We start from the raw sequence: 26195 nt of genomic DNA, 5'->3' as shown, positions 1-26195 counted from the left end.
CCATATCCGTCCCACTGCTCTTGCTTGCGGTTATAATTGCGTCCGTGTAAGTTTTTGTTTGTTCAACGAAACGGAATATTTAATGATGCGAGCGCTAAAATATTTGCCAGCAAATCTTCCTGTCCAGGAATTCCAGCAATCAAATTAATAATAAACAACCATTTTCAACGCATGCCAACCTGGCTGAAAATGAAGCGCGCAATTAATTTAAACATTCGTCAGCAATGCCAATCCCGGTAGATTATTAATTAATTTTATATGAATTGCACGCTTTTGGAATTTCGGAAATCAAAAACCGAAGCGGCTTATTTAAACAAAATACATGTATCACACGAATGAATGTGATAAACTTTTATTCCATAGACTGTCACGTGAATACATAATTATCTTTGAAAACATCACATAAATTTTTGTATATCACACACGTCGGCACAGAGTAAAGCAAAATGAGAATTAGCGCACACCGATTGAGCTCACACGGACGTCTCCCTGTGGCCGTTGGCCGGTCTTTGTCACAAATTGTGCGCACCGTTGACGACCAAGCGCGACTCCTGAGTGCTGCGGTTCCACCTCATGGGGGTGGCCGCCGCCGGCCTCGGGGGCTCCACGGGCAGTTTCGGGGCGCAGCAAACCACCCGCCGGAAATAGGCGCGAAATCTGACCAAACAAACAAGCCCAACTTATTAAACACTTGAAGAAAAATTTAAAGGTAAAATTTTTCTTCTTCAACCCGACCCTCGTTTTGTTGACAAAAATTCAAAAGTACAAATGCAACCCGCAAAATTCAAGAAATTAAATTTGATCAAAGTGACGACATAACATTATAATATTTAATTAATTTAGCTACTTTTTGTGTGCATTTAGAGAAAACGTAAAATTAAAATCTTTTTAAAATGACAAAACTTCTTAGTATATAAATAAAATGAAGGCTAAGACAAAAAAGTATTGAAGATTAATTAAACTTGTAATCCTCCCTGAACTGATTTTGTTGTCTTATTCCTTTCAAAATTTATGAATACTTGACAAAAATCGGTTACTGAAGATTGCCAATGTTATTTGCCAGTGAGCCGTGCTAAAGGGAAATGGTGCGACAAATTGAAAATGGAAACCAGACACAAACGCGTGGTTATGTAAATCATAACTTTCCCTTCCTGTCACGGAAACTCGGGAGAATTTCACGCATGCATAAGTTATCAGCAGATGACGCAAAGTGTAAACATTTATGCACGAACAAAAGCGTCAAATATGTTTTTATCTTGTACATATTCTAAGTTCTAAGGAATCTTACAGGAAGTTTCTCAAGTATTTTCCAAGCATCAAGAGTTAGTTTCAAACAATTAACCATTGGCAATTAACTGTTCAGCTCCTAAAATTCAGCTTTCCATTATTTACAATTATGAACTTTGCTGCAAGTAGGAATTTTTTATGAAAGAAGACCGAGATTGTCAAAGAATATTTCTCTCCTCGCAATAGCATTCATGATGCTTGACAAAGTTGATATTATTAGCGAAGTTTGCGTGGGATTTATTTAATACAAAATAAATATCCTAAAATTTGAAAATGATTTGAGCTTTCAATTTTTCAACAAAACTTAAAATAATAATAATTTAAGTAATAATTAACTTTCCACCCTCGCCAAAATTGATAAAAATTATTAAAAACATCATTTTTTTCTTCAGACCAAGCAAATTTGATAATAATGAAAAGTTATGAGATGTATAATAAAAACCCCAAATCATGTAGCCCTGGCAACAACCATTATTAAATTTTGAATTGCTAATGATTGCATATGTGGTAATCTATATATGATTTATTAAATTTAAAATTATTGTGAATTTTGTAATTTAAAAAAGAATATTTGGTTTATAAAATTATTTTTTAAATATTAAAAAATTAGTTAAATAAAATTTTATACAAAAATTTAATAATTAAAGATATAAAATATAGTTTTTTTTAATAATTAAAATGTCATAAATATAAAATGTTTTTAAATATAATTTAAATTTCATAATTTGTATTTTTCTCTCATCAAATTTAAATTATCCAACGCTGAATAATTTGAAAATTATTTAGTGCAATCAATTTTTTTAATTATTTTCAAAATCTGCTAAGTGAAAAAGAATAAAATTTTCCAATAATGAAACTGACCTGTGGTTCATGCAGTAGTAGACGAGAGGGTTGACCATGGCGTTGGCCATGGCGAGCCAGTAGAACGCGAGGTACAGGTGCTGCACGTAGCTGGAGGCTGCGATCTCGCGGAAGTGGTAGGCGTAGATGAAGTAGCCGTGGTACGGCAGCCAGCAGACCGCGAAGATGGTCACGACCACGAGGAACATGCGCACCACCCTGCGTCGCGCCGCCTGACGCTGCGTCGCCGCGTCGCTCGCGCCCCACAGCTCGCGGCCCATGCGCCAGTAGCAAACGGCCATCGCCGCCACCGGCACCAGGTACGTCAGCGCCGGAAACACCAGGTTGTACCTGAGGACAAACACACACACAACTCATTTTTGTAAACGCACGCAAAAGGAGCAAAGCTCCCTACGCGTAGTCCAGACTTGAGCGCGGGTAGGTCCCGTCTGGCCACTGAAGAAAGCACAGGGTGCGCGTCTCACCGTTCGTGTGACTGAAACAAACGAAAACTATTTAATTAGCGCACAAATAAATTGAATTGTTCAAATTATTACAATTTGAAAGATGCCTACATTCAATTTTTTTTTTTTTTTTTTTTTTTTTAGGGTCAGGCCTGTGCCCTTTATTGGTGGTACAGAAGGCACCACCCAATTAATTTTATTTTTTATTTTTGGGTTCAACTTTATTTAAAAAATCATCATTTTTTGCAAATTAACTGTCAATTTTGGAGATGTCAATAGAGTCCAATTCTTTCTGTTCTCACATACCTCGCCCCAAGTTGAAGTTATCAATATGAGATTTACACCACTTGATCATCTTAGTTTCAAGGCAAGTTTCCTAAATTTTTATCGAAAAATTTTGAAAATTGCGGGTTTTATGGGACATTTTGAGAAATTCAAAAAACGCAATTATCTCGGCTTTTAGTGGTCGTAGAACAATTTTCCGGGTATGGTTGAGCTCGTCTTGTTAAGTTCTACAACTATTCTATCTTCAACTTGGGGCGGGGTATGTGAGAACAGAAAGAATTGGACCTAGACAATTTTAAATTGTATTTTATTGATGAGAGATGACACGCGAGAGGTATTAAATCAACGATAATTAAAATATTTGGTTGAAGAGGAGATGATCATGGAAATAAAGATCGGGCTTTTCCTCGTTGCAGAAAAATTGTTTTTTATTCAAAAACAAAAGGCTATTAGTCAGCGAGCAGCGCGTTTGCTCATGAATTAGGGTCGCAGACCGTGACCGAAACTGGTAGAGCTAGCCATTTGTTTTTGAATAAAAAAACAATTTTTCTGCAACGAGGAAAAACGGACCTTCATTTTCATAATTAAATAATTCTTAAAAATAATTTGTTCATTGTTAGCTTAAAAGAGTGGAGAAAAAAATTTAAAGATGTTACAAATAATTGTAAAAATGTAAATATAATTTAATTTAAATAAAATTTTAAATAAAATTTTAAATAAAATTTTGAAGTTTAAAATTAAAAAAATATTATACACATTGAATATTTTTGTTTATTTTTGAATTATAAACTTTATTTTATTTTCTCTTTTTACCAATTCTTCTTTATAAATATTTTATTTTTAATAAAATTTTCGATTTTTATTTTAGTTAAGTTATATAAATCATGGTAATCAAACATTGATAAAATAAAATAGAACAAAATTCGATTCTTTTGGTTTTAGTCAGGTTACATAGAAACAATTTTTTTTCCTCTTTTGGATAACAAAAACAAATCAGCAAATTTATAATAATTATCAGCAAAATATGCAAGATAAATTAAAAAACTACATCTCTCTTTGCATTGGAACCTACCGTATGGACAAAAACAAAATAACACAAGATTGAAAACCATGTTTAAATTTGGGTAAAAAGTCCTTTATAATGACGGTCATGAATGTTTGCCCCTCTCTTTGTCATCACAAAAATCATCATTTTTCAGTTTGCTTTGATATTACCAAACAGAAGCAACAAACAGTACCATTCGATACTAATTGTACACCACCTACATAGAAATTTTCTGTTTCGCAAATGAGTTCGATGACGTCAACAAACGTGACAAATACAGCACATTCGAGGAAATGTTGAAATTGTGAATCCGAAATAATAATGCGATGCAATAAGCGTAGAAATTCTGTTGTAAAACTGCAAGAATCCAAAGATAAAAATCATCCGATGCAATTTTTTAACTTATTAAATTAAAAAATGAATCAATTTCAAAAGAAAATTAAAGATTCCTGAATAAGATTGATGTCTATTTTTGCTAAAAACTCTCATTATTTTTACATTTTTTGTCTAAAAATTTTGAAACAATTCGTTCAGATTTAAGCAGCAGAAGAAATTCCAAGGAAATTAAAATAAAATGTTATTCTGACCTGCTCGTCGATGTGGTCGAGTAGAGCAGGGTGGGCAGTGCGAGGAGTGAGCTGAGGAACCAGATGGAAAGCACCGTGAAAAGCGCCCACCGCTTCCGCATGCGTCCCTTGAGCGGCTTCACGATGGCCACGTACCGGTCCAGCGAAATGGCCACCAACGTGAAGACGCTTGCGGCCACCGTCACGTTGGCCACGAAGTTGTTCACCGTGCAGTACGTGGCGCCAAACGGCCAGTCCGAGTCGATCATGTAGATGAAGTTGAAGACGCAGTTGAGCAGGGCCATCATCATGTCCGACACACTCAGGTTCACGAGGAAGTAGTTGGTCACCGAGCGCATCCGTCTGTGCGCTGAAACATAAGAATTAATTAAATTAATAATATCCAAACTTTTAGTCTACAAAGTTTTTTTTTATTATCTGTCAAATTTCTTTAAAATTAATTATTCCTGAATGTGAAAAGTCCATCAATTTTCAAGTTCAAAATTAATTGCTTTATGCATTTTTCCTTCATTTTTGTCTGTTTATAGTTTTTATGCAAATTTATGGTTTTCTTTATTTCTTTTTGCAGCGTATTTATTAGTATAAATAAATCCTCTTCAGATATCAGTGAACCGTAATAAATAAGCATAGATATCTACAATTTAATTATTTTATCTGCAAGTGTTGTCCACAGAGTAATTACTGCGGCAGAAAATGCAACGCGCCAGTAAAAAAAAAATGAAGGAATATGCGGCATCGCGTAAGTTTTCAGTGATTTTTATAAACTGTTGATTGATATAATTGGCACACTTTGGCTTTTTAATGAACGGTAACTTGTCTAATTGCAACCCGTTCCTACGCCTTGCACTTTACAGCATCGTCAATCAATAATGCAAATATTTCTAGCGTAAATTTTTTAATTTTACTGGATTTAGTATGTCACGTTTTTTACCTAAAATTACGGACAAGAGCATAAAATTGACTCATCTGGCTCAAATTGAAAAATCTCACATAAGATTAATTTTTTGAATAATAATTCAAAGAAGGAACACAAAATTAAATTTGGGATATTATTAGATTTATATAAATTTATTTAGTCAACTTTAATTTCAAATCTTATCTGAAGATAATTAATTAATAGATGATTCAAACTTTCCAAAGCGTCTTTCAAATTTTGTTCGTTGCGAGGGTTAGCAAATGACGATATTGATCGATGCTCATAAACCAAAATAGTTTCAGGCGTTAGAAATCTAAATATAGAACAGAGGTGTGAGTTCTGAGAAAATCAAACGTGCGGAGATAAAGAAAGGTTCGCAAATAATGTAAGAAGAGTGAAAGCGAAAGCTTCATGGATTTCAATATTTAATGAGTTGCGAAGAGCTCTGCAGGCGTGTAAATGATTTGAATATTCCATTCAAAGAAAAGACTCGCGTTTTACTTCACGCTTTACTTCACTTAATAAGGCTTCAGCCATCATACCCGTCGCATCGAAAGTAAAATTAATAATTAATTAAAAAATCAGATTTTTTTCCTCTCTCAAGGTAGTTTCAGAATTAAATTACGGTATTGTTGAAAACAGAAATTTTCAACTAGGACAAGCCGGGACAAGCCTATATCGTTCAATTCACAAATGTCGAAATGTCTCCTTGAATGCTCACTTTTTTTTCTTTCAAATTTATTTTTAATATATTTTATGAAGAAATTATAGAAGTTTGCTGTAGATAATAATGATAATTTAATTTTTCACAAAAGACAACGCGACAAATCTAATAAACTGTAATAAACTTCAATTTGCCGACATTCTCAACAGTCTTTCTAGCTTGAGAATTTCGCAGAATCACAGTACGTGCCACTCAAACGTGCTGTACACGCATTTTATTGAACCTTGTTGAGTGGACAAAATTGCCCTCATTTCCTTGAGATTGCATCACTTTCGAGTTATGGAGAAAGCAAGGATCAAACTCAATCTAATTCGTCCTTGCAATAAACCGTCTTGTAATTAATTTCTGCATGTCACGTGTCTAAAGTTGGATGAAGCTCGGCGACAATGGCACAAAGTGAAATGCATTTCCATTTCCATACAATGTTTTCGAGCAAACTATTTTCTTTCCTTTCCGTTTCGGAGAGATATCGAGAAAGAGAAAAGTTTTCCCTCTTTTTGCGCGCCGCCCGCTTGAGCAGGATGTATTCCTGGCCAATTTCCGGAGCCGATCGGTGGAAAAGGAGAAAAAAGGGAACACTGGCCGAATCGCGCTTGAGAGGAGCACAATAATGAAAGTAATTCATGCTAGAGGGCACAAATAATCGCATAAGACTCTTCCCTCGAAGCGAATTGTCGCGAGAGATATCAAAGTAATTGCACAATGGCTGCCTTGTGAAAGAAGAATCTTGTCTATCCCGTTACGTAGGAAGAAGGTCATTCTTAATTTACAAAAAAAAAGAAAGCTGAGAAAATTCCAATTATTGCGATTTGTAATAAATGAAAGTGAGATGAATTGAATTGATAAGAATTAATCTTGAATGATGAAATTTGTTAATTATTTTTTATATTTGATTTTCGTACCATTAAAACAATATATTTTCCGAACTGAAAACCTTTCAAGCAGATCTTTCAGCAAATATTAATTTAACATAACATTATCCGTCATCAAACAGGAAAACATAATGTCAATAATGGAAGTGAACCAACAAAAAGAGTATATTTGTTGGATATTCCGTTGCTTTTCCTGGTTATGTTCCTACTAATTTACAGCACAGCTCAAACGTTTGGAATGGCTTTTCGTAGAAAAACAACTTGATTTTATGCAAAGATAACTTCTAAAATATTAATTAGCTTCCGAAGGTTATTAGCGAATCTTTCAAACAATCAAAAGTCAAGCTTTTGTCAATCAAACCCGACTGCGCGAAGTTTGTCTTTGAATAATTATGCCGCCCTTTGTTGCTGCTCGTATAATTGCAAAGCTTTATAAAATTACGAAATTCTCCGTGTGCCAAGTTTCCTACTCGCGACGTGCTGGAATTTCAGCAACAATTTGCAACTCAATTACTTATTGCCGCCGAGCAGATAATCAAATTACTGAAAACTTGGTTGGCTGCACGAAAAATATAGCAGGAAGTCTTTACAGTCGTTCAATTATTGGAAGAACTCCTTTCTCTCCATATTCATCTTTTCACTTTTGTGCCAACTCAAGCAGAGAACATCGCCAAGCTTTGGTATGCGCATATGGAATAATCTTATTTGAGATGCTTTGCGTCTAAATCTCCATCTTATAGCTCAACCCTTAATTTAAGCAGGTTTTCTAATCCCCATATTTTGGAAATTTGATCATCTCTAATAAAAATCTTGCTTGAATTAATTGGTGTGTTCAATTTTGTATGACATATAATATTATTTTATGTATTATTTTTAATTTTTCTTAATAATAACTTATACTTATTTAAATTAAATTGATATTAATTTTGGAAACTTAATTCAAATTTTATGTTCCATGATTTGTTTTTTATGTTTTTTTTTAATTTATATTTTTATAATTAAATTTTCCATAAGACATCTTGTCAATAATAATGTAATAATTAATCATTTTGGAGCTTTGAAGAATATCATGTTAAAATTTGAAGCAAAACAGTTTCTTTGCAACATTAGCCTAAAATTGGTTAAGGCGTCATTCCCTGGCAGGAAATTGCACAAAGCAATTTTGTTCCTTTTTACTGCTCCCTCCAGAATTTCACGTACTTGGCAGACACAAATTTGCATTTTTATTCGAATCTCACTCACCGAGGACGATCCACATTACGATAGCGTTTCCTCCGACGGCGACGAGCAGCATGGCGCCGAAAACGACGCTCCACACTGTTTTCTGCCACCAGGGCAGGGCGAACGGTTTCGGCTGGGCTGGGAACAGACAGTCCGTCAGGAATTGGCGCAACGCACCCTTTCGCTCGGGGTGCAGGCTGAAGTCCGTGTCGTCCAGCAGCGGGCTCAGCACACCCAGCAGCACCTTCAATCACAGACGTTCCGAAACCCTTTTTAACCGATTTTACGGATTGAAATACAGGGTGTTCATTTGCATCAAAACGGCATAAAAAAAATCAAATAATATAACATATATTGATAAGAAGTTACCAAGGATCAAATAAAAATTTTATTAGGTGGTTCAATCACAACAACTTATCTATATAAAATTTAATATTAAACAAAAAATGCAATTATTTTCCAATTGATCTGACGCATCAAGAAAAATGTTTTCATCTCTTTGGTTTCTTTTGGATATTAAAAAATTTGAAAAAAAAAACTTAATTATATTCTATTATAATTTAATATAAAGTGATTAAAAACTAACAATACGTAAAAATATCTTTATAATACATATATAAATAATAATAATATTTAACTTTTATTTTCAAAAATTTATTGTTTACTTTTAAATCATTTAAGTCTTGCTAAAGAAAAAAATTTTGCTCCATAATTTAAGCGCTAATTATTCCAATTTGATGCAAATTAAATATCACATTTGGTTAGATTTGCCGAATTTGACATTCATTTCTTTCAACTAAGTGCCAATTCTGCCCATCTGCTTTGCTGTTTTCAAATTCCATCTCAGATTATTTTCCCTGAAGGATAAAAACTTGAAAATTTTGAATTTACTTATAAATAATTAAAAAAAATTGCTAGAAATATTAATTCAAATGGGCAACCTTAGCGAGAGTCTATTATGTAATTAATGTAAAATAGTAAAAAAAAATATATATTTATGGAGAGGAACGGGTTTCAGTGCAAGTAACAAGAAGCGAAAACCCTTTATTTTTACTTTAAAGACAGGATATTATAAAACTAACTTGAAATCTTCAAAGAAATGGACTTTTTAATTTCAAAATGCAATAATTAAAATTAAACAACTTATTTTCAATTAGGATTTTTTCTCACTCCGCAAAAAATTCTTATTTCGAATTTTTTTATGAATCTTCAATTTTTTTACAGCTACTTAATTTTGGTAAATAATGATTTACAAAAAAATGAAAATGACTTAATATGATAAAAAAAAACAAGTGTGCGGCGGAATGATCACTGATTGGAGTTCATCACTTTCACTTTTTGCGTGACACACTCGAGAATCTCAAGAGAGACACGGACGGACACGGAAGCGACAGAGAACACACCTGGGTGGTCGCGTTGATGGAGCGCAGCAGGTACGTGGAATTGTCCATGAGACCGAAGTGTCCGAAGCGCGGCATCGGCGCCTCGAGCACCGCGTCCACCTCCATGAGGCGGACGGTGCAGTTGAGCACGGCCTCCGTCGACGGCTCCTCCATGCCACGCACTGACGAACCGGCCCCCGACCGGCCCCCTCCATCTCTCGCGGGCGCACCGTGGCCGCGCACCCTCCGCTCCCGCCCTAATAGCCTCAGGGTCGGTCTCGCACTTGCGTGTGCAGACTTTTTCCTCCTTTTGATTAGACTCGGGCCTTCTGCTCTCACTCAGTTAATTACTTGCCAAACTCGTCTTGATTGATCGCGGCGAAACATTATTTTCGCCGACAGCCCATTTGCTTCTTTTCTGATGTGAACTTCCAGTTCGAAGCAAAAGCAAACCAAGAAGCTGAAGTTTGTATGCAGAACGTGTCTGAAGGCAAAGTTGCCTTAATCAAAAGAGAAAACATAATTCAGAGCTAATATTGCCATTTTATAATAAACAACTTTCCGTGGAGAGAATTTGATAGTTTCATTTAAATCGAAGCAAGTTTACTGATTTATTTCTCCAGACATGCGTAATTATTTCGTAATTTTATTTATGCCATACCATTTTGGCCCAGGCTAAGAACCTGCCATGCGATTTGAATGGCAGATTAGGCTTTGTATCTCCCTCATTAGCTTTGATAGTGGTGGTTAATTATGCAATAGCTTATCCGATACTAATTCTGGCTTATTATGTAAAACAAGATAAAATCAAAATCGACGAAATTTTGGCCTAATTAGAAATTCCGCACTGGGAAACTTTCAAAATATTCAAATCACACATGAGCACCAGAGTTTATTACTAATAAAACCCTTTCTGGAGAAAGAATACGTAAATTTATCTCCAGCTCAATGCAAAGTAAGTTTTCTGAAAAAATTGTAAATTATAGCAAAATATTTCCTTCTTATTTTATTATTGAAAATTTCCCTCACTGCAATTATAGAAGAAATCTAAAAAAGAACTAACAATTTAACAAACTAAACGCAAAAGATTGTGAAAATGAAACAGAAGCGTAATTTAATTGCATATAGTAAGCAATTAAAGTACTGAGGTATCAACTCAAGTAAACTTCCAGTGGCAGCTCTCTAAATACTTATAATTGCACCAATCTTAAAATGATCAAATCGGGGCTGCCGCTTAATGATCACAACTTTTTAACAAGGCTCGAGAGCGATAAAGTTGTCAAGCTTACGAGGCCACGCTCGTGTCAATTAATCTGGTTTATAACGAATGGGATTGAATTACGCTCTTTTATATTTGCGCTTTTTGCAATCGATATTGTTAACATCCCATTTGAATAAAACACTCCTCTTTTTCAATGTCACACATTTTTCTTCCGCTAATTGTTAGAAGAAAATATTCAATTTAAAACTATTTGATTTTATGGATTTTATTAAATTCTTATATTAATTTTTTAATCTTTAATTTCATTAAATTGAAAACTACAATCCGATGCATATATTCCATTTACAATTGCAGTTTTAAATTAATAATTTCATTAAAAAGTAGATACTTATAGGATAATTTATCAACAAAATAAAGTTTATTAGGTCAATTCCAATATTTATGCATAAAAAAGTATGCGATTCCAAGAAATTACATGATTATTCAAAACTGATTTATGCAACCTGCAGGACGTGAGCGTCAAACAGGCTGCCTATTTACTAAACTCGTACCGTGCGCTGCATTTCTCTCTCAAGTGCATGTCAACCACACCAACGACCCACATGTGATGCAGAGCAGCTCGCTGCAGTGCCATTTATTTTGGTGTCACTGAGCCCTCTTAATAGATCTGTGCGCACAGGCACCTGACGCCAATGAACGGCTCAATAAAGCAATCCACTGCTGCAAGCAAGAGAGTAGGAAACTTTTTTTCAAGATGGAGAGAGACTTTGTGCATCATTTGGGAAAAGTTTCTGCTCTTTTTACTTTGAACTCCGCGGGGGATGCCAAAGAAGAAGTGGGACGGAAAAGGTTGAATTCGGCTCAAGTCACGCTCGAGGAAAATTGTGCAAAAGCCGCTCAGGGCGGCAGAGGCGCCAAATCCAATTTGAATATACCTCACAAAACCTGGAAAATTCCGGCAAAAGTTTACTCTTACATGCATCTCATATGATACTAAATATTATGTAACCATGTTTTTTTAAATCATTTAAAATTTGTTTCAAAGAGGGCGCAGAAAAGAAAATTAGTTTATGGGAAGGGTCTGAAATGAAAAAGTTGATTTTTGCAATATTTTGTAAATAACTTGTGTTGAACACCTTTGGCGTTTGCTAATAAATTTATCTTTTAATTAAAATCTAGATGAGCGTTCTTAAATTTTTGTTTAAAACAGTCAAAAATATTGTTTAAATTAAAGCAAACCACGAGAAGAAGTTTCAAGTTTTTGATTGATATAATCTGGGACAAGAAAAAGCAAAATGTCTCTTTCCCAAGCGAAGCCGCCATTTCAATGAATGCCAACTAATTACAAATTGCTTTTCCTCACGGGATCCTCCCTGCAAATTAAATAACTGTATTGTCAGAATTCAATTTCTTTAGCTTGTTGCAAAACGCCATCATGTCTTTCCAAATCCAAGCAAAATTCACTTGCCTCGGTTTCTTTAAATTCTGAATAACCGGCTTTCAAAGGATCGAATCCCGTGTGGCATTTGTAATAAACTCAAGTGAGAACTCTCTTTTCCGGGAGAGACATAAAAGGAAAAATGTGTCGCACACGCACGCTTTCTGTATATTGCGTTCAGTTGGGTGAAATCCACTGAAAGGGTAAACAATTCCCAGTGCAATAAATTGGCCTCGCTTTACACACCCGTCCAGAGGCATGTCAACAAAACAGTCGCTGTGTCTCGAAAAAACACACTCCCTCATCTTTATGGCTCACAATTCCGTCTCCTTAACGCTTCAGTCGGGCAGAATCGAGAGATGGACTTCTTTTTTTCCTCACACACAAACGCATAGGGCGGCTCAAGACCAGATAGGATTTTCTCCGCGACGCGATTCCTTCTCGTTCCCTTTGAAGTCATGTTAGTTTTAACAATGCCGCGCACTTCTCTCCATTTTCCTTTCTCAAGGTGCAGCGTTTTCCGCTTTGGTGGCCGCAAAAATTCAATATCGCTCTCTTCTATATCAAGGTATGTTTGTTATCACCCAAACGCATTTTAGTTCCAAGTTCCAGAGACTGAAGAATTATATTTAATTGATACATTTCAGATGAAAAATAAAGGCAGAAGATGTCACGACACAAGATTCCATGCTATTTCAAGATGATCCAGCGGATATCGCTGCTCAATTTATTATTTGTATAAAAACACAAAAATTTATATTATAAATTGTATTGTACTTTGAAAAAAAAATTTAAATATCCAAAATAATTCTAAATAAAAACAAAATAAGTATAAAAATTTGTATATTTAAATGTAAACAAATAAATGTTTTTAATATTTTAATCAAGTCTATTAAAAATTATAACTATCAATAACTGTTAAACAAATTTAATTAGTTTGATAAATGTAATTTAAAAATTGATTATTTTACTTAGTTTTTAAGATTGCTATGTATGAAAATGTAATAAAAAATGTATAATTGTTGTTTAATTAAATTTAAAATGAAACTTAATTAATTTGCTTATTTTCTTGCAATTTTTTCCTTTCCCGTCCTAGCCTGCATTTGATTTTTTTTTAGATTGAGAGGAAAGTGTAGGTCGAGGTACACGCTTGAAAAAGCTAGCTAATGAGGAAAACATGATTTTAGTCATGTTCAGTGTGTTGCCGTTTTGACTTGATTTCTCAATTTAAATGTAAAAATTTATTCCAATTATTATTATTATTATTATTGATCTTTATTGACTTATGAAGCGTCGTTATTGAAAGTTAAAACGAAACGGGAATTTCAATTCATTTTCCGAGCATTAATTTCCAAGCTCAGTTACTGCATCCACGTGAAATTCCTTTAAAAAAATTATTACTGAGACTAGAAAAAAAAACACCCACATACTTACACAAATAAAATCAATATTTTATTTTAATCAAGCTTTTCATGCGTGATTGTCTTAATATTTAGAGCTTAAATTAATGAATTTCCGCACTAAACATAAATTTTTTTTCTGGTCAGAATCATGCCGCGGTCCCGAATGCATATGCAAAAATGTGTTTGTGTCATAACAGAGGTAGAACGTCAAACGGTTATATACCGTTTCCAAGCTCCTGGAGTGCTTTTCAAAGAGAAAAAGACGTCATATAATGAAACGACGTGCTTGAAAATTATGATCAAAATCCTTTTTCGCATTCAGATTTATTCCCAACACCGAGTTCAATTAAACGTAATGGGGTTTGGAGATGTGGGTCGCGTCAGCTGTGCAGCCTGCTCGCTTTTAATAGATGCTCGCACGCGGATTCCGTCCGTCGTTTGCTCGGTGCACTCTTTGTTAATTGAACGCCTTGAAGGCGAGCATTGTCAGCGCAGTGCCTCGTTTTCAATTACACGCTTTCCTTTGCAATCAGAACGATTCAAAATATCGCTGGTAATCGTCGCATTAATCACACCCGCGCTTCTGTTTAATTACTCCACAACAAAGGAGGAATAATGCGAGGCATAATTTGGACTGGTGTGTAATCATGCCTGTCACAATGGCGTCATTCATGTGAAAAACAATCCTGCTGAATAATGAAAATGTGACCTTTTTAACAAAAACCGGTGAAATTTGACATTTCCTCATTTTCTATTAACACAATTTTTTAATTATTTTCCATCAAAAACAGAAGCCCTTGTGTCTTATCATCACCCATACTAACACCGCTGCGTGCAATTTGAATATTCAGCAAAGTAGAATTCACCAAGCTTGAGTTTAACGGAATCTTAAATTTCCTCTCGCCACGAAAGTGAGCTCGAGTTTCACAGCGTCAAGCCAGAGATCATTTTCAGAACTCGCTTTCATGCTCGAGAAAACGCTGCTTTCCCCATTCCTGGAAAATTGAAGAAAAAGATTCACTTGAAGATTCGGCAGTGCATTTAATTTATTCAATTTGATTGTCCTAATCAAGATATCAATATTATTATCTTTTATAATTTCTCAGTCCGGTAAAAAAAACTATGTTTTTTCAACTAGTATTAAAAAATATTCCACGACCAAATCATCTTATTTGTTTTTATTAAATTGCACATTATATTTTACCTTTTAATTTATTTACCGTTTTCCACAATGACGTAATTTGTGTTAAAAAAAATATCTGCAAGAAAAATTCTCTGTTTTGCCTAGCGTGGTTTTCATTGTTTTTCATCTGTATTATTATTCAACCAGTTGGTTCAGTCGAGGGCAATTTTAGAACGACTTCGGCAGCAATTTATGGATCCACAATTCCACATGCGAACCAAAACCAGGGAAAGGCCGCGCGTCCAACAATCCCCACTCATTAGTCCCTCTGAAAGTCAAGGGTGAACAAAATTTCTCTCATTAAATCTGAAAAGCGAATCAACGCGGCGGGAGGGCAGAAAGGATTAATTAATTCGGATTTGGAGTGTGACAGCGCACAAAACGAACATGCTCCGCCGACCTTCCGTTTATTTATCGCAGACTTAATTTCATCCAACTGCACCCACGCAAAAACACGGCTCAATTAAAAGAAGCGACGATTATCTTTTCTCTCCTCTTTTGTTTTCCACAGGGTGTCGCCGTGGCAGCAGAATTACTGCTTCACTTTTTTGCTTCACCTGGCTGCATTATTTCTGGTCACATAGGGAAGTGCTTTAACCCAAAATAAGCTTTTTATCTCATAGCCGTGAATATGGAAAATTTTCCCTTCTAAAAACTGGATGGGATAAAAACGCTAAGTCCACTCCAATCCTTTGAAAGAGTAGAAGTTTTTCTCTTGGCTTCTCACTCAGTTATGAATTTTTTAGACTTACTGAAAATAAATATACATGCCAAATTTATCACCATATTCTTAAATTTTAAAGGAACTTTTTCAAACCACTTTGCTTAAAAAGCAGACAAAAAATCATTAGATTCCACTGAGGATCCACAGAATTACATCCTTTTTCACTACCAAAGATCTCACTAATTGTATCTTTTTTTATAATGGAATACACTTAAAGCAGGAAATTTTTGTACATTCAAGCTAATTGCTGCTGGTTTGGCAAATTGAAACCATTACAATTTAGAACTATTAAATTGTCTTTTTAACTATTTAGAAGTCTTTAAATTTTGTCTCTTAAAAATGAATAAAATTAATCGAATCCGGTTAAATTTATTTACTTATTTATTTAACAAATGATGAAAATTATTAATTCTTAGACCACCAACGAAAGCATCCGTTATTATGTGGGAAACAAAAGGGTGAAAATTTCTAATTTTACGTGAGTTTTGTCTGGTGAAAGTTTGTTGCCTGCTGGCAGCGGCTGTCGAGCTCAATTAAGATACCGTTGGAATTCACTCATGCAGTCTGCGCAGCCTTGCGATGATTTGCCAGATGAAATTTAAAAGTCGCCCTCTCTCTGTTTTCTGCTTCTACGCCAGACCGTGCAAAAATAATGATGCTGCTGTACCGTCAGCCGGGAGCGACCTATTTACGAGATTTCTGGCACAGAAGCTGTAAAATTTGCACGTCCGTGAAATAATTTGTCTGTGTAAATTTTATAATTTTATGATAATTTTTTTTTTGCAGTTAATATCAGAATTAAACTCGTTTTATCTATTCATTTTTTTTTTCAGTTATGCTAATCAGATTTCCAACAGACGTTTCACCTAAAACTGAATGCAATTTTGTCTTATTTTAAACACAAAGAAATTTACAAAATGTGCGAGAAGGTGTGAAAAAGATCAAGAGCGCCTATACAAGTTCTAGTTATGCAACCGGCACGAATTGGATGCTTCGCAGGAAGCAAAATGATTTGAGTGTTTTTTCCTCCTCTTATCAGACAGTATCAAGCATTGTCAGTTATAAAAAGAATATCGTCATTCCAATTCCAAAAGTAATTTATCATACCAACACAATAAAATTGCAATGTCTAACTATCAAAACTGAGAGGATATTAAGTGAAAGGAGTCAGACGAACTTGGCAAACTCCTATCTTCTCCCTTACTCGGTGCCTCACAAAGTTTTTGCGATTTGACTTCTCTTGCTCCCTTGCTGCGAAGATGTGCTTTGAGCGTGACGTCGAGGCGCTGGGGCGATTGCAAGAGGCGGTAAATATGTTTAGTGGATAATTAAATACTCCAAGTCAGAAGCACTTCTCCTTGGCCGCCTCGTTTGCAGAGATGCTTTCCACAAAGGCAGCAAAGTTGTGAGAGACGTCTCGGAATATATACTAATTTTCTGTCAGCTTCAACCGCATTTTTTTTTAAAATTTAATTGTTTATTTTTCCAACGTTTGATGAAACAGGAGAATTTGGGAATTTATTTTCCTTCCTGCCTTATCCACAGAATTATCACTTGGCACAAACAAAATATTTGCTCTACGCTGGGGCGAGTGGACATTAAAAATTAGTAAACAAACTTTGCCCTGCTCTGCGGGCGCCCTTCTGACTGCGCGGCAAGAAAACGTGCTGCAGGATTTTTATCAGCACGGTAAACTTTGCTTTCAAGATGAATCCCCTCGTTAAACTGCCTGTTGCTGCGGTCGGGGCTGCATAATTGAATGGAATCCATTAGAGAAGAACCTACGAAACCGGCTCCGAAAGAGCAAAGAGGATTTTCGCCGAAAAGCCCCCTTTGAAGCAAAAGAAAATACGAGAGATTTTGAGCAGCTTTAGCGCAGAGACATGGAGGTCATAGATATCCGCCGGCTAATTGTTCTAAAATTTTGTAACTTGTCACCAAGAGGGAGGAATTTGTTTTTTTAGCTAAACTTTTCAAAGCCCCCCAATCAACGAAGGTCAGCTCAAAGGATCTCGAAACTCCTACTTTTAGCTTAACGACATTTTATTGGAAAATATTTTGGGTCAAAAATTTATGCTTTGGGCTGTCAAAGGTTAAATTACGTATGGGATGGGTTATGCCTGCCTCTCTGAAAAGTTTTCAGTGAAAACTTTTTTCAATTTTTCATAAACTTTAAGCAAATATTTTCCAGGTTCTTTCAGCTTATTTTTATACCAAAAGAGTTCAGAAAAAAGTTTGAAAACAGCGATTAAATCAACACGGATTCAGTTATTTTCACCCCTCTGTATATTTTCCAATTCAGTACCTGGGCAAAGAATGGCATCTCATGAATTATTTACAACGTATTTGTGCAATTCACCGATTGTTGGTTGCGTTTCCTCCCCAGAGACTTTGCACACATTGTGTTTGCTTCGATTGCACCCAACACGAAAACTCTCTCATTTCGGAATCGGAGCAAAAGATAATCGCACCACAAAACTCCCTTGAGAAATTTCGCAATTTTCACCTCTCGGAATCCCTCGTCGCTTCCAATTTATGCCATAGATCGATAAAATTTCCCACTTATTTACAGCAGAATGGCCGAACGGATGAATAAATAAAAGTTAAACGCTTGCGGACATTAATCATGGAAGCGTTTTTCTTTACAATAATGTTTGTTCTTTGGTTTGGCATTCCGTTTAGAGTCTACAATGGGAAATGAGTTTCAGATGCTACTGAGTGAGGATTAAAAGGAAATAGGAATCTAGGACAGAGGGATGAAATATGGAGATGCAGTGAGAAGAAATGCGTCGCATTATTCCAAGGAGATGCTCGAGCACAGACGAGAGAGATTAAAATAGCAAATTTACTATACTGGACTCGGAAGGTTTCAACTGATTGCCTCTACTCGAGACGCAGTAGATGCGCTCGCTGAGACTGATTGCGAACATCAATATTATGGGAGACATTCCATGTTACTTGTACGGACTGCAAAATAACACTGGCTGACGCGATTTTGTTCCAACGATATCTATGTCATTGAGAAAGAAACTTCTCAAAAGTAGAACGCTGGTTCATAAAATAATTAAAAGGAAGGAAATTGCTCCATTTCCTGCGTTATGGGAAAAGATGAACCGCAGAAAAGTTTGTTAGGAATTTATTTCCTAAATTATATCGCATTATAAGAAATATTTCATTTAAAAGTTGATATCAACAGCTCCACAACGATCTGTAGGAATCTGTTATATTATTAATCACAATTATTTAATTAATGCTATTGTAAATTAAGGCCGCGTGGCTCAGTAAGAAATTCCATGCGTATTTCATGTGGGACAAGGTCGCAAAAATCAGATTTTCCATTGCAGTGGAAGCTCGATCGTTATAAATTCATAGAGCCGAGGCGCATAGCACAAGTAAAACAATATATATGCGACCGCGGAATTTAATTTTCATGCAAAGCACCTGCCTCACACGCTACCAGATATTGTAATTTTATACATTTTATATCTCTTCGTGCCGTCCGACCTCATATACGGGGATGCTCAATAAATATACAGCTTGCTTGCTTAAATATGACAGTCTCGGATATGGCGTTGAATTATTCATCAGGGACGAGTTGAATTTTTTAAAAGAAAGTGCAAAAGAAAATAAAAATTTGTGCGAAAAGGAGAGGCACATTATAAAATTTTGTCACACAAATTGTGAAGCTTCAGCACACGTTGACCTTTTCTCGCTGAAATATTTTCATTCATCTTTTTTTAAGGCAACGTGCGAGAGTGTTTCGTGTTTTTATCTTGGGACGGCTCGACAAGAGGCCTCGTTACGGCTCTAATTTTTGGGATGTGCTGACGCAGGCCAGAGAAATATCAAACCCACTGACTTGGGCTCACAATCAGTTTGTGTGACTTGATACGTGTGGTGTGGAATTTGAGACACGACCATGAGTATTAGGAAATTGCGTGGGTGGTGCAAAGGAAATGAATTTCCACAAATGTTCCATCGCGAAATTTTTCTCCTTCGACGGTGGAGTGCTGCTTGTTTACAGCATCCGTTTTTCCCTTACTGACTTTTGTTATTGCTTCTGGTGGAGAAAATGTCAAATGAAATAGCCAAAAATAGCATCGTTTTCGCCACCTCGCAGAACTCGGCGGGCCTTGATGGCGCGCCGCTCAGGTTTTTTTTTAAGAAAAAAAAGTAAATATTCACCACTCAATCTGAATCTCACAGGGTTTGCTGCAATAAATGAGTGAAAAACGACACTTTAGGGGCAGTCAATGTCATAAACATCAATTCAAAAACTTAACTTTCAAAGCGCCTCTTTTTCAAGTTAAGTTAGCTTATGATTACCAGAATTGATAAAATATGTTAACATTGAAAACAATTTTTGAAGATAATTTTATTATTATTTTATTCTTCTCAGTCAATACAAAAAAAAATGTACTAACTTATCTTAAGGAAGTTAAAGGTAATGTTTTCATTTCTTTTCATCTTGCAGAGAACACATTTTACTTAAATTTAATTTATTGTTTCTGTTTTATTGATTAATTTTATAACATTTTTATTAAATAGCAGTTTCATTAAAAATTTTATTAAATAGCAGTTTCATTAAAAATTTTATTAAATAACATTTTCGTTAATAATTTTGTTTTCTTTCTTTTTGATAATGTGTGCTGGCGAATGGGACATGACAATTAATAGTAATTACAGCGCGGTAATGTCTCTTGATAAGTCATTATAAATAACATTTTAGAGCCTTTATGCATTTTTTAAGCCGACTTAACAACATTTTATAAAATACTTGAATAGAAAACGGATTTATAAAATAACCAAATGTATAATATAATTACAATTCACTCCAATAATAACGTCTCTTGGAATTAAAAAGCAAGCTTTCATATTTCCCGTCCTTTCACAAGTCAGCTATTTCACTCTAGTGTAATTAATTCATCGTTCAAGAAGCCTGAGCGATCGATTAGTAACGCAGTGGGTGCAGAATTGAATTCCAACGTGAACATCGGTATATATTTATAAAATATATGGCACTCCTCGAGGCGAGCAAGAAACGCATCAATTTTCAGAGTAATCCAGGCGGGCACCTTGGAGGCACTAATCACTTTATTGCAAATGAAATTCTGGTTGGCGAGAGTTACCAACTGGCATCCACCTTTGAAGCGAAGGGATTAATTTCATATGGGGGCGGAAGTTTTGCCAAGAATTCACCCCTCAAACTAAATCGGACAGGCATTTTGTTTCACCCATGCGTGTGTCTGGAAGCTCACTCTATTTTAGGGATGCAAATTTTTTATTTTTCCACAAGTTTCTGTGCAAAAATCCATGTAGAAGAAACAATTAATTAAATAATTTTGCAGCAAAACAAAAATATATATTTTCTGAGACATTGCATGAACGGAAAAGCGAAATCCGCAATTCTATAAATACAAATGAAGTAGAGAAACGGCGTCTTTTTTTGCTCAGGTGCACAAGAACTGCTCAAAAGCATTTTAATTAATTAAATTAGATGAGCAGCAAGGGTCCTACTTTAATTATAAGCACTTTAATTCGCACAAGCAGATTCGTTTTGGGCGTTTCAGCCCTCCGGAGTTGTGCATTTTAAATTGCTCCGTGAGACAAAAATGTGTGACACGCCAAATTCCAGCAGAGCACTAACATTTCACAGAATCGTAATTAAATCGGAGCGAATGTTCCTCCCTGTTAGCACTATTCTCTCCCTCTGAAAAAGAGGGATAAAAATAAACCTTAAAGAGTGGATTTTGCGGTCGTGCGCAAGAATAAATCTTTTTGAGGGACGAAGGGCTTTCAGTGATCCCATTTTAATGAGTAGAGTGCTTTTCCAGAGATTCTGAAAAATCTCCAACACGGATGGATTGCGTGCCCTTTGCACTGGCTGTGAATATTGAAAACTATATTGCGTCTATCGAATTTAAATCTTTTTTAAATTATGTTTCTTTTACTCCTTGAATGAAATTGTCTAAATTAATTTTTTTTTCAAAATGAATAAATATACAACAAAAATAATGCTTTTCTTTGGTGATTTGAATTGAAAATTGGCGGTTCCTCGATGTGTTTTGTGAGTTCTTATTGTTTAAGAAAAAAATCCTGCTCTAAATGTTTCGGCTACGGGGGATATTGTTCTTCTTAAACAATAAACAACTCACAAAACCAATCGAGGAAAAGCCGAATTTCACTGAGGCAAAGATACAATTTTATATTAATTAAATTGCAAATAAAAATATATCGTGGGCACATGCGAAGTTCAATGTTAATTTGTAAAAATTTCACCTACGTTAAAAAAGTCAAATCCATTTGAAATTGAGACAAATTTCAAAAACCCAAGCTGTAAAATCGGTGGGTGGAAAATTGTTGAACTAGACGCTTTTGACTGGATTACTCATTTACACTTGGTCTGTTCCACGTACATCCAGTCTAAATTAATATTATATTACGGTTGTGGTTATTTCAAAAGCAGAAACTCGTCATGCGAATGTTTTTTTTTCCGGCAAAGCAATTCTATTAAAAGGCTTCAATATCGCACTTTCGCCTTTTTCGCAGTAAAATTTTCCAAAAGAGTAATTTGTGTTTTTACAAAGAAAAAAATTTTGAAGCGTTTCATTTTAATTAAATACTTACAGGGCACAATACGTTGATAATGTGTTTGTTAGCCAAACTTGAAGCAATTTCTCAAGGACTGAATTTTCATTAGAGTTAGGAAGATTAAAATGGATATTTTTTTTTTCTTTCATTATCTGCATGCATTTGTTTTCCATAGTATTTCATAATATGTCTGAAAAAAATGGTTGTTTTCATTAAAATATGAAGCCACAAACTAATAACCCGACGGCAAAAATTTATAACAAAATCTTTGCGTTGAATATGAAGTTCATGTTCTGCTTTGTCCCTTCTCAAAAAAACACACAGCGGTCGACCACAAAATTTCTCATTTCGAGTGCTGAGAGCAAAGACAGGCGAAAAACAGAATGATTTATTTGGCCGCCGCGGAATTTGCATACAAAATGGGAAACTTCCGTGCCGTGCAGGTGACGAGGAAAATTGGATTAGCCGTTGTGCATTAAGCGAGATGAAACGCGTTTAAAATTCAGAATAAATCAAATTATATCGCCGCTCATATAGTCAGTCCATTGAAGCACGCTTGGCCAAAATTGTGCCTCTCATTATGCGCAACCCTGTATTTGATGCGATTACAAATGTTATCAATCAAAATTTGGTCCTTTCAGAAGTAACCTTAAATTTTTTATATGTTTATAAAGTTTTTATAAAGAGAAAAATTTAAAGATCGCATAAATACAAAAGTTTTCTAATGATCCATAAAATATGTATTTGATTTTCTATTTAACCGTGTTTTTGAACATAAATTTCAATCTTTCAAATTCGATTTACTGATTACTATTGCTATTGATAATAATTGTATTTTATTTTCTATCTTCCTGAAAACGAAAACCTAAGCAAATATCGAAACACAAACTCAACAATAGCAATTGGGATAGTTTTACTCTGATTTTTTTTTTTAAAATCGCAATCAATTTTACGTCAACTCAAATTTTATATGAATAAAAAAAGCTAACAGCATCGCAGCAACAATTCAGCTTCCATTTTTCCTCAAGGAATGCCGCAACTTATGAGTTAAACTCGCATAGATGGTCACTTTTACACTGCAACACCAATAAATAGCGCTGTAATGATCTAAAGTAAAAAAAAATGGATGCTGTATTTGATTTTACTGACATCAAGAATATGAAGAAAATTCCAATTGATGGTAATTAATGGCTCGCATCTTGGTTAAATCTAATTGTATAAGAACATAAAGGACTTACTAAGCGTTCATCGCACATGAATGTTTGCGTAGTTGATTTTATCTTGCGTTATCTTGCATTCAAATTCATAAACTTCTAAGCTCTTGTTCGAGATGCTGAAAGGAATTTGATCTTATGGTATACAAAGCAGAGAGCCCAAGTTGGTTGAAGTTTAGGAAGTTTATTCGGGGATAGAAATTTTCAACTGCAGTTTAATTTAACAACCCCGGCCGGAGCGTCCTTTCTCCCCAGGCAATAAAAAGGGTTTTACAGCTGCTACACTGTTTTCCAGAACCAATAAAATCTCGTTGAGTCCATTTGCTCGGCGTTTTATCAGCAGCCGTGTTCGGCTTCGTGCTCGGCCGGTTGCATATCCCGCCCGCCTCTTGTGTGTTTCTGCACCGCGGCCGTTTTCACTTCACGAACAATTGTTGCGAACGTTTCCTGACCGCCAAACCTGCTCTGCTCTCACCAGATCTCACCGTTCGATTAGGAGAGAGGAACACCAGAGGCAGTGATAAATAATTCTTTTTCTACCTGATTGAAAACAAAAAACAAGAGAGTTTTGATGTATATGCTAATTTGAATTAACTACAGCTGCAATTAACGCTGTAAACTCTACGAATATAACTAACTCCGCGAACTATTTAAATATTTTACTAATCATTTTGAAAATTAAATTAATTTGCTTTTTCCCAGCTTTATTTTGCTCATGTTTTCAGTTTTTTATTAATTCATCCAGACCCAGCAGTAAAAAAACCAAATCAAATAGGCTCCAGCTTTTGGAGAAAGTTTTATGTAAATTAAAATTAAGTTCTTTATTGATAATAATTGCTCAAATTTATTCCCATCTGCAAATCAACAATCTGATTCCTGTTAATTAAAATTACAGCCGCATAATTATTGTTGTGTTAAAAGTTGAAGATTACCGATTTCAATTATTTCATCCCAATTGAATATTATTATTTATAAAATGCAATAATCGAATAATATTATTATATTATTGATCGAATTGAGAGTTGTCACCGCAAAGTGGAAAACAGCTATTTAGTTTATACTTATTCCTAAACACGATTTTCTCGTAAAATAAAAATTTATGCTGCTGTTACTAAAATAAGATAAATTTCCTAGTAAAACGTTTTGGTATTTCTGCGTTCTCTTAATTTTTTCAACATTTTCCTCGTCTATCCAATTTCCTTTCATTCCTAATTGAGGGCCCAATACCAAAAATATCTCCACATGAAGGCAGAACTTGGTGAAACAGGGTGTCTTCCTTATGAAATTCTTTAGAGCCGCCGCCAGCAGCGCAACGTGGAGGCAGCGAAATTTGGCCTTTATTATTAAAACCACCCCTGCGCTGCACCGCGCCGAGTGTGCTCGTCAGGGAGGAAAATTTATTTTGTGAGGAAAAGCCAAGCAATTTCATTCGTCCTTGAATATAAACTTGTCAAAGGACTGCGGAGAGGCTGCACGAAATGCTTTTTATTTGATCTTTAGGAAGAATTTGTGCCACCAATTATGATACGCGCGCTCCTCTCTCGATATTCAACCACATTAAAAGTTTGAAAGTCTCATCAAGAAAGAACGTCTTTTAGGGCAAAAACTAATTACTTTTTATCTTCCGTCATTTCATTATTTCATATCTGCTCTTGATATTAGAACAAACAAAAAATATATAAATAATTTAAGCTCTTCAAATATTTCCCTATTATTAATGAATTAGCGCAATTTATTTATTTAGCTTTAAAGTGAATATGCAACTTAAATTACAGATAATACAGACTAAATTTCAATAGATTTGCTCTTCTTGACAATCATCTAAAAAAAATTTATACGTACATTACGTAAATACTTTTGATTTGGAAATAAAAATAATTTGTAAATCAAATCTTTAATTAAAATTAAAAAATTAATAGATAAACGGAAAAAAATCAATTACGTACAATTTCCTTCAATTTTTATGTATTTCTTTATTTATGCAAAGGACATTTTAACGGGTTCAATTGATCAGCGCAACTTTGCCCCACATGAGAACTCATTAAATTTAAATACAAGAAACAAAAAAATTAAAAGAAGAGAAAAGAACCGAAAAGACTGCATGGATTATTTTACAGCTCCAGCTATTGTTAAAAATCGTTAGAAAGACTCATTATCGCCATGAAATTGAACTTTTGCGAAAAAATATTGACACAAAATGCATCCCAAATCTATTTTGCGTCGATAAAAATTGGTTTATAAACGATTTTCTCCTCCAAACAGGAGAGAAGATGATAAAGCCAAGTCGCAACCAGTCAACGGCTTTCTGCGGGGCTTTCTATTCGCATAAATTCTGAACTTAACTATCAATAGCATAATAGATTGATGCTTCTTGATTAAATTTATCGAAATATTTATTTGAAATTAAACAATTTTAGAAAGATAAATATTGTATTTTTCTGGCTGTACAACATTCGGGTCTCCAAAGATTGTACAGTAAGGACGCTTTTGTTTATATTTTTCCTATTTTTCGGCTTTAATTAGTTTTATGCTAAAAACGATTGCTATATGGACGTGAATAATGAAAAAAAAAATAAAAAATTTTATACATACATCTGGCGAGAGTAAAAAAATGGGTTCAAATTGAAACTAACCTGTTGCTTTTGCTGGGGGTGAACTCGGCCGATGCATGTCACCGGCATGGACCACATTGTCTCATGTTTTCGCCCGAAGAACCCTCACTTCGCCCGAATTTCGAACAGAAAAGCGTCCACACTGTCCACACGAAATCACTATACATAACTAGACACATGGTAAA

The 26195-nt window shown here is 34.9% G+C and overlaps 1 protein-coding gene across 3 annotated transcripts; it reads right to left on the bottom strand.

Annotated features, from left to right (window-relative positions):
- Positions 1–311: 311 nt before the first annotated feature.
- On the bottom strand, positions 312–26176 carry LOC132194713 (tachykinin-like peptides receptor 86C). Of its 3 annotated transcripts, none has more exons than XM_059616168.1 (6): positions 9645–10204; positions 8263–8485; positions 4509–4857; positions 2543–2623; positions 2149–2478; positions 312–657 (listed from the first exon to the last, which is right to left on the bottom strand). In XM_059616168.1, the coding sequence occupies exons 1-6, from the start codon at positions 9795–9797 to the stop codon at positions 513–515; spliced, it is 1281 nt and encodes a 426-aa protein (XP_059472151.1). In that variant the 5' UTR covers positions 9798–10204; the 3' UTR covers positions 312–512. The 3 variants fall into 3 exon arrangements, with proteins under 3 accessions (XP_059472151.1, XP_059472153.1, XP_059472152.1); XM_059616170.1 differs by lacking the exon at positions 9645–10204 and adding an exon at positions 26032–26176 and having other exon boundaries at positions 313–657; positions 2613–2623; XM_059616169.1 differs by lacking the exon at positions 9645–10204 and adding an exon at positions 26032–26176 and having other exon boundaries at positions 315–657.
- Positions 26177–26195: the final 19 nt, after the last annotated feature.

This window comes from Neocloeon triangulifer, unplaced genomic scaffold (assembly GCF_031216515.1).
Source record: "Neocloeon triangulifer isolate White Clay Creek 2 clone unplaced genomic scaffold, ASM3121651v1 ptg000008l, whole genome shotgun sequence".
Classification (NCBI taxonomy): Eukaryota; Metazoa; Arthropoda; class Insecta; order Ephemeroptera; family Baetidae; genus Neocloeon; species Neocloeon triangulifer.
The sequence above is the reverse complement of the archived record's forward strand: the minus strand, read 5'-3'. Positions and strand labels throughout refer to the sequence as shown.